At 41.4% G+C, this 12,742-nt stretch overlaps 1 protein-coding gene across 4 annotated transcripts in view; it reads right to left on the bottom strand.

Moving 5' to 3' along the window:
* The window catches only part of NRXN3 (neurexin 3), a 1,487,454-nt gene that overhangs the window by 1,134,653 nt on the left and 340,059 nt on the right, over nucleotides 1-12,742 (bottom strand). For 3 of the 4 annotated variants that reach the window (XM_036314379.1, XM_036314362.1, XM_036314372.1), the window contains one exon: nucleotides 3,080-3,381. In XM_036314379.1, the coding sequence (XP_036170272.1) occupies nucleotides 3,080-3,381 (302 nt within the window). Of the gene's footprint in view, nucleotides 1-3,079; nucleotides 3,382-12,742 lie in introns of those variants that run through there. The other variant, XM_036314338.1, reaches the window with a different exon arrangement.

Here is a 12,742-nt window from a genome sequence, read left to right as displayed (position 1 = left end):
AAGTAAACATCATTACATAAAAGGGTACGGTCTTTTTTTTTTTTAGTTTTATTCATTTCAAACGGGCCGGATCGGGCCTGCGGGCTGTAGTTTGCCCACGGCTGCTCTAGGGCCTCTGTAGCCTCCTCTAAAACTGAGAGTTCTGCTTAGCTGCATGCTTGGTGACATACACAGTCACCTTCCTGACAGAGCACTCGGCCTGTAAATCGTGTGCATGTCACAGTGAGCCTAGCACCCAGACCACAGATGAGCTCATAATCCTTCTGGAACATACGGTACTTTGCATATTGAGCCTCCACACATGACTGGGGAGGACTGTAATCACCATTTCACAAACAGAAACGGTGGTGTGGAAAGGTTAAATGGCTTGTCCAAGGGCACAGAGTGGAGTTGTGTCTTAGAACTTGGAAAAGAAACCCTCTGCTTGCTGATTAAACAGAAAAACCAATATCTGAATTACAGTTTGGTTTATCCCCCTCTCAGTATAAAGGACTGAATTGGGGCCCAATTCTCTTTTGGAAGTGTTTTTAGTATAAATAAAAGTGAGTCTTTCTCTGGCTAATTGGAATCACTAGAATGGCAAGGTATTCAGGAGGGTAGGAGAGAGTTAGAGAAATAGATTGGTTGGTAGAACCACAACCCAAATATGCTACCCACTACATGAAGTTTTCCCTCCACTGATTAATGTCTCAAGGGTGTTACAGTGACCCCCCCTAGTCAAAACTAGCAAAAGGTCATATTTCACTTGGTCTAGAGCCGTGGTTGGCAAACTGCGGCTCGCGAGCCACATGCGGCTCTTTGGCCCCTTGAGTGTCTTTGAGTGTGGCTCTTCCACAAAATACCATAAAATACCATGTGCAGGTGCACATTTACAGTGCGATTGAAACTTCATGCCCCAGAAGTCGGTATTTTGTGGAAGAGCCACACTCAAGGGGCCAAAGAACCGCATGTGGCTCACGAGCTGCAGTTTGCCAAGCCTCAGTTTGCCGACCACTGGTCTAAAGTCTGCAACTCAAATATGTCAAGCCCTTATACGTTAGCAAATAGACATTTGACTTGGATTCTCTTGACAGTTGAGGTCTCTTTTAAGTAAGTATAGATGGGGATGACAAAAAAAACATCAGCAATAGGATTCTTTGGCCTTGGAGAAAAAAAAAAAACAGAAAAAAAAAAAACATAGAACAGTAATTCAAAAATGTTTAATCCAGCCCTGGCCAAGAGGCTTAGTTGGTTGGAGCACCATCCCATGCACCAAAAGGTTTCTGGTTCAATTCCTGGTCAGGGCACATACCTAGGTTATGGGTTTCATCCCCAGTGAAGGTGTGAAAGGGAGGCAACTGATTGATGTTTCTCTCACACATTGATTCTCTCTCTACCTTCATCTCTCTAAAACAGCAGTTCTCAACCTGTGGGTCGCGACCCCTTTGGGGGTCAAACGACCCTTTCAAAGGGGTCGCCTAAGGCCATTGGAAAACACATATATAATTACATATTGTTTTTGTGATTAATCACTATGCTTTAATTATGTTCAATTTGTAACAATGAAAATGCATCCTGCATATCAGATATTTACATTAAGACCCATAACAGTAGCAAAATTGTAGTTATGAAGTAGCAAAGAAAATAATTTTATGGTTGGGGGTCACCACAACATGAGGAACTGTATTAAAGGGTCATGGCATTAGGAAGGTTAAGAACCACTGGTCTAAAATCAATAAATACATCCTCAGGTGAGGATTTTTAAAAAAAGTTCAATGCATGTGCATTAAGATGACTGGGGAATCTAAGCCTTGTGGTTTTTTTGGCCATTTCACCACAGAGAGAGTAGAATCTCCCAACCAGGTGGCTTTCTTGACATTCTTCAATATGGAAATTGGTGTTTCGTATATTTTGTGTTTCCAACGTGTGTGAGCCTTCTCCGTTTATTTAGCATTATTAAGAAGTTACACTTTTATCAAACAAAAAACATATGCAAACACCTGTCAGGTCTTCTGCTTTCATGTTTACATTAGAAGGCATAACATCAATCATATCGCAGAAGAAAATTTGATAAGCACTTTCCAGAAATTTGCATAATGTTTTCTGATTAAGAGAGGATGGATGCTGTCCAACTGGGTTGAATGACAACTTCACCAGAAGAAAAACCAAGTGAAAATAACAACCTGGAAAAGACAGTCTCAGCACAGATATCCACTTTTACAGGAAAAGCTTTTTTGAACTGAAGTGGGCTGGTTAGGTGTTATCATGGTTGTTATTGGTTATGAAATTAAACTGATTTCACTGGGCTGAGGCTCTCAGAGAGTGTCGTCACCTGACAGAGTTGCCTGCTTAGCATCGGCAAGCGATGGGACTTCCCAAGCACGGAGAGAACCAGGAAAGGCTGCTCCAAAGTTGACTTTTTTATTTGGGTCCTTCCACCTTCCAGGCCTCCAAATCAATTGAAGAGTCTTGGAGGTAGAGACATGGGCAATAAAGTAGGACCATCGCACCAAGGAACAGAGAAACAGAGGAATTCAGAAAGGTTCCAGCTAATTCATTCCAAGGCTAGAGGTTAACATCACAACTGCAAAAATCAAATTGGGTGAGGGGTGGTAAATGAAAAGAAAGAGAAAAAGGAAGACTTTTTCTAGAGGGAATTAAAAGTACGGCAGCATGGCAATGACTAACTTAATTAAAAAGAAAAACATAGATTGAAAGAATGAGGAAAACCTACCACACTGCAAAAACAATGCTGTTTCTAATTGAATTTAACAGTAATATAATGAGATTCAAATGTGTAATTAAGAAAATGATTAAAAGGAATGCAGGAAAAAAAAGTAATGAAAGTACTTATAAATTGTATTATCTACACAATTGAATTTTTTCTTAAATAACAGGCACAAATGGAGAATTAAAGTACGGGAAGAAGCACATTTTAATAATTTTCCTTGTGAAATTGCAAAAACTGGGAGAAAGTTAGACTTTGATAGATGCAAACCTATCTCTATACCCCTCTCCATTTCATCTATCACCTGTTTCACACACTTCCTCCCTGACTACCTAAGAGGAGCCTCCAGGCACTCTCTCCCCTCAGCATTACCTGCCGGAGGTTGCGTGTCACTTTGACATCATGCCAGGCGTTGTCATTGAATTTTCCATTCACTGGCTCCACGATGGCCTCGAAGGCCCCGGACCCCAGGTTAATGACCAAGGAGACCGCGCCATCCTTCAGAGCCAGGTTGACATAATCAGCCGACTTTCCCGTGTGCAGGATGAGCCCATTCCGCTGCCAGGTCTTAAAGGAGAGGGTGATTTCATCACTGCTGCTCTGGATCGGGTTCTGAGACAGGTCGTAGCACAGGTACTCTGAGCCTCGGAAAGTGGCCACATTCTCCTCTCGAGCTGCAGGAAGGAAAGAAGGAAAGCAGTCAATCAAATATTGACTGGCATGAGTCGGATAGATTTCTAAAAATACCGAAGAGGACACCCCCTCTATGGCTGACCCCAATACTATGCTCCCTCCCACTCTTCCCAGAAGACTTATATCTAAGTACCAGAAAAACCAGGAGAGGAGGAAAGTGCAGAGAAGTTCTGTATTCAAGGGTGGAAACCAGCACACCAGTGCAGGATAGCTGCTGCCTTTCCTTCAAATTCTGTCAGAAAAAAACTAAAGGGAAATTTCCATGCAAAATAATAAAGTAAGGTTTACATCACTTTTGTTTCAATGGTAGCTTTTAAATGCTTGGAGACACGAGCTGGTTTAGAATGTATAATTAACAGTTTTGACAAAGGGTTTTTTAGCTCTAGGTAACTTTTATTGACCAAAAACTAAAAATCAAATAGCCTGAAAGATTTGGCTCTGATTCGGATCCATCAATAACCCACTTAACATTAGTTCTCATGGTAGAGTTCTCAGCCCAGTGGAACATGACTGGGTTGTTAAATAGGAGGTTGTACCTGAGAAGGTGATCAAGCAGATGAGGAAAAGGGAACAGAATGAAATTTGGTAATATGCTATGACAAGACAGTAATATTGCCCTTAGACTCCAAGAGACCTCTGCTCTAGGGGTCTCCTGTTTAAAATGGCCCTGTCAGACCATCTCTCCCCATAGGACTAGGAGTCCACAAGGCCAAGATGGAATTCCACTGGAGCCATACTCTCCTTCAAGACCATCTTCCAGACACTGGGATCCTGTAATTCCCTACTCCAAAGCCCCAAGTCTGTTTCCTAGGCTTGTGTAGGCCTCTCCCCTGGATCTATTGTCTGATGGAAAATCATGTTGTCAATGTGGATACCTCAAGCTCTGAGGGCAGCCATGGGGGACTATTTATAAGGCTTTCACAGAGTTTGGCCACATAAGCTGGGGCATCAATGTACATTAATACCACACCTATTGTGATATAGGATGGAGCCAAAGATGGGAAGAAATGGGAACAGGACACAGGCTGAGGACCAGAAGGGCTGGTTCTCCCTGTGCTAGCATTTCTCAGTACAGAACTCAGAGGAATCCAAAATTTCTAAAATGTGAACCTGGCTTATGAAGGTAGTTTCAAAGGTACATTTTTCAAGGTAAGAGGATGGAAGTATACTAGGTGTACCAGTTAATAATGCAGATTTTGTAATCAAAGAAAACATGATAATTTCAAAAGAAACATCAAAAGTGCTTTATTCAAAATAATGTCCATCACTACCTACAGATTTCCTCCATCTTTAGATATCATACCAATAGAACTTTTCTTGTTTTGAGACAAACCATTCAGAGACCAAATTTTCCACTTTTTTGTATATCTTTTAACCTGTCTTTAACTGGTTTTGAAGTGTGTGATGATGCATTATCATGAAGCAAAATTACATCGCCGTGTCTTCTAGAACATTCTGGTCATTTCGTGATCAAAGCATGGTTCAAATTGATTATTTGTTGTCAGTAGCAATCAGTATTAACAGTTTCACCTGGTTTTAGAAGCTCATACTACACCATCAGACGCAGAGCATTATCTTCCTGATCCCACCAAACGCAGAGCATTGTTTTCTTTCCAAAGTGATTTGACTTTGCAGTCAATGTTGACGGTTGACGTAGATCAACTCATGATTTTGTGTGTTTGGGATTTTCAAAATAAATCCACTTTTCATGGCCAGTCACAATTCAATGCAAAAATGACTTTCTTTCGTGCCATTGAAGCAACATTTTACTGATGACTTTTCAGTTTTTCATTTGTCTTTCGTTCAGTTGATGTGGCACCCATTTTCCTTCCTTTAAAATCTTTCCCATTGCTTGTAAATGATCGGAAATTGTTTGCTGAGCAAGATTTAATCTTCCTGCAAATTGTTTTTGAGTTTGACATGCATCTTCATCCAATAATGCTTGTAATTGTTGGTCTTCAAATTTTTTTGGTTGATCTGGACGTTCTTTGTCTTTCACATCGAAAACATCACTTTTAAAGAATTTATTTAAATCAGTGTTCACAAGTATCTTGACATGGAGCATGTTCACCATAAGCTTTCCAAAGTATTCAGCAGCACTATTCTTAAAGTAATAAGTTAAAACTTCCTGCAAATGCTCTTTTTTTGTCATGAAATTCAACATTTTTAACTGTAAAAATATGATGTTAACACCTTCAGCAAATTTGACATATGAAGTTTTGAAGCTTGCTGTCAATACAACAAAATAACATACATATCAAATTGCATCTATATCAACATATGTGTAACTTGATCTGTTGGAAAAAACCTGCATTATTAACTGGTACACCTAGTATTTTATTTAATCACTATATGCATGGTGCATGAACTCATGCACCAGTGGGGCCCCTGGGCCTGGCCTGTGGGATGGGGCTGAAACCCGCTCTCCAACATCCTCTGAGAAGTCCTGGATTGTGAGAGGGTGTAGGCCAGCAGAGGGACCCCACCGGTGCACAATCAGGGCCGGGGAGGGATGCGAGGTTGGCCAGCAGGGGAAGGACAGCGGGAGGGCTCCAGGGAGTGTCCAGCCCATCTCGCTCAGTCCTGATTGGCTGGACCCCAGCAGCAAGCTCACCTACTGGTCGGAGTATCTTCCCCCTAGTGGTCAGTACATGTCATAGCAACTGGTCAACCAGTTGACTATCTGCCCCCTGATCAGTGCACATCATAAGAAGCGGTTAAGTGGCCTTAGCATATCATTAGCATATTACGCTTTGATTGTTTGAACAGCTAACCAGATGACCATACACTTAGCATATTAGGCTTTTATTTTATAGGATTTGTTGCTTTGATGTATAATTTCAACACACCACATGTAGACTTCCATTTGTCCTCCTACCCTGCCCAACAGCCTCACTTAGATGGCCAGCTTCCTATCAGGGTTTGTTTAAAACTACCAAAGCACCTCATTAATGAGAAGAAATGAGCAACAATACAGTTTCCCTTTAAAGAGTGGGGGCCACAAAATAAGGTTGAGAGAATTCTATTTTCCCTTCTAGAATTACACTTCAGCCTTATCAACCAAAGCCAATTCTACCTCAACTCAGATCCTTATCAACCATCACAGCCCTTGGTCAGTCACTTAAATGAAATAAGTATTTTCTCATTATGAGATAAGAGCTATAAAGGAGTCGGTCACTCTTATAATGTGGAGAAATGACCACCCACTACATACTATTAAATTAATCATAGTATCATGATAACATTAAAACATGAACCTCAATTTCATACTCCAGAGAGTTAAAGAAGAGATGAAGTTTGTCCTGTATGTTCATGGTGGCCACAGTGACATGTGTCTACCTGCATATTTCTGTTTGCACACACACACTGGTATAAGCAAAAGGGATCTGTCCACTTATAAACTTACACATCTACACTAATAAAAGAGAAAGATGCAAATTGACTGTACCTTTGCAATGCCCAACAGCCAATCAGGAGTGAGTATGTAAATTAACCCAACAAAGATGACAGGTTAATTTGCATACACAGGCAGCCAGCGGTGTTCTGCACTGCCCCAGCCGCTCCAGGCCTCCGGGCAGTGTGGGAAGGTGGAAAGGTGGCTCCGGGCCGGAATGAAGGCAGAAAGGTGGCTCCAGGCTGGAGCAAAGGTGGTGCCAGCAGCCAGGGGAAGGAAGGCCCATTTTTGCATGAATCTTCGTGAATGGGGCCTCTAGTATAGTATAAGGAGTAACTACTACTCAACACAGAACCTATGCCTGATATATTTTACCAAAATAGCCCCCAAAATTTGTAGAGTAGAAATTTGACACTATTGGCATGTTTGAAATAGATCTAACCAATGCCGTAAGTACTTTGTCTATTGTCATAATCTCTCCTCTCATTTCTGAAGAAATGGCTCTGTTAAAATGCAGCTGGACAAGCCCTTGTTCAGTAGCCCTAGAGTGACTCTCACAGAGTAGAAGGTGGTAAATCAAATGAAGTCATCACCACTATGCTCTCTATGCTCTCTTCCTACAGACACAAATGTGCACAGAACCAACCACTATTCCTGTCCTTGGCACTACACGTGGCATATTAATGGGGATTTTCTATAAACATTTAAGTTACTGAAAATATAAATGAGCAAGGAAAGGAGGCCTTTAAAGAGAACCTTAAATTAATCATGTGCCCTTTAACGGGGAAGGCTTGACACAGACAGCAAGGCACTGAGATATTATTTAATGTGCTACATGGTACTTAATATGTTTCATATAATTAGACCAGGGAGTCTGTAAGAATAAGTTTTAGAGCTATAAGGCAGTGGTTCTCAACCTTCTGGCCCTTTAAATACAGTTCCTCATGTTGTGACCCAACCATAAAATTATTTTCTACTTGAATTAGTTGCTACTTCAAACTGTGTACTGACTTACAAACTGTTCCACAGCTTGCTTAAATGGAGCCAAAAACCTACTTACCCCACCCTATGTAAATTACACTCTTTCAACAAAAGAAATGTGTCCCTTCCTCCCCTGGAATCTGGGTGTGTTTAAAACAAAAGAACTTGTCTTGTGTGGAATGCTATTGAGGAAAAATGGCATCATTTTAGAGAAAAGAATATCACAATTAATAAACAAGAAATAAAACCAATGTGAGAAAAGGGTCTATATAAAAAACATATATATTTATGCAAATCTCAATGCAAATTAACCAAAGGTAGCAGAGTGCATTCTTTTGCAAGTATCTAATAAAAACTGCAGCAACAGTTTAAACCTTCCCAATCTCTCCATTCAATTATAAATTTTCCCAGTTTACCTCTTTCTAGTACAGGAGGAGGCCATCAAGGCACCCCAGACCCTGGACACCTCCCTCCACTTGTCAACAAACAATAGGCAACTAAAAGCTACTCTGTGAATCATATTCTAGATAAGCAAAATTATATCATTTTAAATTCATAGCATGCTGTCCTGATTGATATGGGGAAGAGAGGCATTGGCAGTTCATGACCCACTCTTTAAAAGAGCCAATAAGGGGCCTGGTGGGAGAAGAAAGAGTGAGGATCTTGAAGAAATTGTTCCTTTGAACACTCTCACAACTGACCTACTCTCCTAAAATCTCAATCTGTCTTAATTTCCTTCCAGTAGCTAAGATTAGAGCACTTACTTTCTTATCACCTTGAAAACCATACTAAGCTGACAGTGAACATAACTAAAAGGTATAAAACCAAACAGTGGCAAACCCATTATTTCTAAGCCCATTCAATTCTCTAAACACTCCATTAGAAAAATGTAATACTGCCCAAAATCTGTGTTTCTATACTTGGTGTTTACACTGGGAAGGAGGTTAAAGAGACAATGCAGTCACCTTGTATGCATCTGAGCTAAATAGGTAGAAAAATGAATGCAGGGGATTATGTAACACAGTACACAACAGCTTAGCATAAAGCTACAGCTTGGCAAGAGAGTAAGCATGGATGTGGCTAATGGACTGTTTAGATCCATTTAAATTACATCATTCCAAAATTTGTAATCAATTGCATAAGTGCTAAAATAAAATATTATTCTCACTGCATGAAAAGCAGAGCTCAACTCTGTATGACAACAAACCATTTACCCATTATTTGTAAGTATCCAATTGATTAAACATTAGATGCAATCTAGGCATGTATAACTCAAAATTTGAAATCAGATGTATAAGATATGTAAAGTCCTGAACTTTCAAATGGCTTGTTAATCCCAATACTGGTTTATACACTGAGTGGCCAGATTATTATGACCACCCCATCAGTATTTCGTTGGGCCACCTTTTGCCTTCAATACTGTGGCAATTCTTCTTGGCATTGACTCCACAAGATGTTGAAAGGTGATGCGAGGAATCTGACACCATGCCTGATGAACATTACTGTCCAGTTCTGTGAGATTTGATGATTGTGGAACCAGCTGCCTGATGGTTCTTTTAACTTCATCCCACAAATGCTCAATTGGATTGAGATCTGGTGATTGTGGGGGCCACCTAAGCAAGGTAAAGTCTCCCTCATGTTCTTGAAAACACTCCTGCACAATATGAACACCATGGCATGGTGCATTGTCTTGTTGGAAGAAGCCACCTCCATTGGGATACACCATCAACATGATAGGATGAACTTGATCAGCAACGATATTTAGGTATGTTGTGCTATTGAGATGTTGTTCCATACGAATTAAAGGGCCCAAATCATGCCAGGAAAACACGCCCCAAACCATAACATTGCCCCCACCAGCTTGAAGGGTTGTACTCATGCATGTGGGGTGCATGTTTTCATGCTATTTCTGCCAAATTCTCACTCTGCCATCTGCATAATGCAACTGGAAACGTGATTCATCGGACCACATGACTTTTCCAATGCTCAACTGTCCAATCCTTGTGTTCCTGTGCGAATTGGAAACGTTTTATCTTGGTAACTGCAGACAGCAAAGGTGTTCGAACAAGCCTTCAGCTTCCATATTCCATACGATGCAGTGTATGACTAATTTGCCTACAAACGTCAGGTGGTCATAATAATCTGGCCACAGTGTATCTATACCATTAACAAGCATTTACTCAATTCTATTTTCCATTTTCTTCCCCCCAAAAAAAACACCTAATTGGTAATTTATATAATAACTCATTTTCTCTGAGAAATTCCAAAACAGATTAAAATATTCCCTATAATGATTTTTCACTATGCAATCTAAGAATTGTGGAGAAATGCATACCACTGTTTCATCAGGCCTGTGGTTCCTGATAGGTTGCTATCTTGGGCTTTAAGACAAAAAATCTGGACTTTATTCTGAAGGATATGAGGAAACACTACATAAATTTACTGAGAAAATTGAAAGTCCCATATGTATTTTTAGAAGATCACATTGATAATAAACTGGACAAAAGAGAAAATGGAAGGTACAGAGCCCTGATGATGATGAAGAAAGCACTGAGCCCAAGACATGGTGTACACAAAGCAGAAGTCCGCAGTTCCACAATTATCCTGCTCATTCCAGGGCAGTTAACATATGAGAAAACATTTGAACTACTTTTCTTGGGGTTGACCGGGGCTGGTTTGACCTGGGTGGTGATAGAGTTCCCAAGTAAGGTTTGCCTTTCACTGGGAAAAAATAGAAGAAAAGGAGTCCTAGAAGAGACAACCTAAGGAACCAAGAGGCAGAGATACAGGCAAACCGAAGACCATGGGAGGAAGCCAAAGTTTGGATAGTAAGATCCCAATGCAACCATGGACAACTAAGGGCCAGAGGTCAAAATTAACTCATTGCGGGTAGATCACAAGCATTCTCGTGTTTTCATATCACACAGTGTTTTACATAAATGTTAAAGGCATGCCTTAAAATTAAATACCCATTGCATTTTGAAGTTATTTATTACATGTTCTTAGAAGCTAAATATCGTTTTAAAGTATGATGCTTTGTAAAATGTTTTTTGTACTCATTCAATAGAAACTTATCTGGCCACTGGGTAAAGCTAGCAATAAAACTACTGGTGTTCAATGTGTTAAAAGACAAGGACACAGCATCCTATATAATAAAAGAGGTAATATGCAAAATAACTCTCATGCCTCCACAAGATGGCTGCCTATGACCAGGCCAGCAGGGGGATTAGTGAGGAATGACTAAATGACTGAATAAGCAGGCTGTGTGGGGCAACCAGTCCAGCAGGGGGGTTAGTGAGGGACAACCAAACAACTGAATATCAGGCTGCATGGGGTGACCAGGCTGGTGGGAGGGCTAAGAGGGGTGACCAGGCCAGCGGGAGTGGGGGGGGGGCGGGGAGGGAAGAGTGTGCAGTTGTTGGCAACCAGGCCAGAAGGGGGGTCAGTTAGGGGCAATTGGGCTGGCGGGGGGGGGGGGGCAGTGAGGGGCAACCAGGTTGGCAGAGGGGGGCAGTTGGGGGCAACCAGGCTGGCAGGGGTGGGCAGTTAGGGGTGACCAGGCAGGCAGGCAGGTGAACGATTAGGAGCCAGTGGTCCAGGATTGTGAGAGGGATGTCCAACTGCCAGTTTAGGCCTGATTCCAGGGATTGAGCCTAAACTGGCACTCAGGCATCCCCCGAGGGGTCCCAGATTGGAGAGGGTGCAGGCTGGGCTGAGAGGACTGCCCCTCCCCCCATGCACAAATTTTGTGCACCAGGCCTCTAGTTAGATATAAAAACAAACATGTTAGAATGGGTAAAGAAGGATCTAAGTCCCACTTCTAGGAAAATATCCCAAGAAACCAGAAACACCAATCAGAAAGGATATATGCACCCCTATGTTCATAGCAGCACAATTCACCATAGCTAAGATCTGGAAACAGCCTAAGTGCCCATCAGTAGATGAATGGATTAGAAAACTGTGGTACATCTACACGATGGAATACTATGCTGCTCTAAAAAGGAAGGAACTCTTACCATTTGCAACGTCATGGATGGAACTGGAGAGCATTATGCTAAGTGAAATAAGCCAGTCAATGAAGGAAAAATACCACATGATCTCACTCATTCATGGATAACAGAGACCATTATAAACTTTTGAACAATAATAGATACAGAGGCAGAGCTGCCTCAAACAGATTGTCAAACTGCAGCAGGAAGGCCGGGGAGGGTTGCGGGGCAGGAGGTAGGGGGGTAAGAGATCAACTAAAGGACTTGTATGCATGCATATAAGCATAACCAGTGGACATAAGACATTGGGGGATAGGGGAGGCTAGGGGACTGTCTAGGGCGGGGGGATAAAATGGACACATATGTAATATCCTTTGTAATACTTTAAGCAATAAAAAAAAAAAAGAAGGATCTCAGGTCCACTTGCAAACATATATTCACCTTTAAAATATCATATACTTCCAAATGCTTTATTTTTTATTAAATTAATTGGAGTGACATTGGTTAATATGAACATAAAGGCTTCTTGTGTGGATTTATATGTTACAAGATCTGTTATATTGCAACAGTGTGCCCACCACTCAAAGTCAAATCTCCTGCCCAAATGCTTCCTTAATCATGATTTGTGTTCTCTCAATACTCTGTGAGGTCACTTCGCTATGACGATGTCAATGTAAGGAAGTGGAGGCACACAGAGTTTAGATAGTTTATACAAGGCAGTAGGAAACACTTTGGCCAGTTCCAAACCTCAGCCCTCTAATCCTCATCCTTGATTCTTAGTCCCACCACCACCATGAGAGGAACACAAATCCTCAGGAGGAGGTGGGTAGGCCCCTATATATGGTGTCCTGGAACTGTGTAAAGTTCATTGTGTCAAGAGGAGAAACACTGACAAGAGGTCAGAGCCCACCCAGGCAGCAGGAGCCTAAGCAGGGAATCAGGGAATGGGCTGAGTCATACTGAGAGGATCATACTCCC

This window comes from Myotis myotis, unplaced genomic scaffold, assembly GCF_014108235.1.
Source record: "Myotis myotis isolate mMyoMyo1 unplaced genomic scaffold, mMyoMyo1.p scaffold_m19_p_1, whole genome shotgun sequence".
Classification (NCBI taxonomy): domain Eukaryota; kingdom Metazoa; phylum Chordata; class Mammalia; order Chiroptera; family Vespertilionidae; genus Myotis; species Myotis myotis.
Note: the sequence above shows the minus strand (reverse complement) of the source record. Positions and strands in the feature narration are given on the sequence as shown.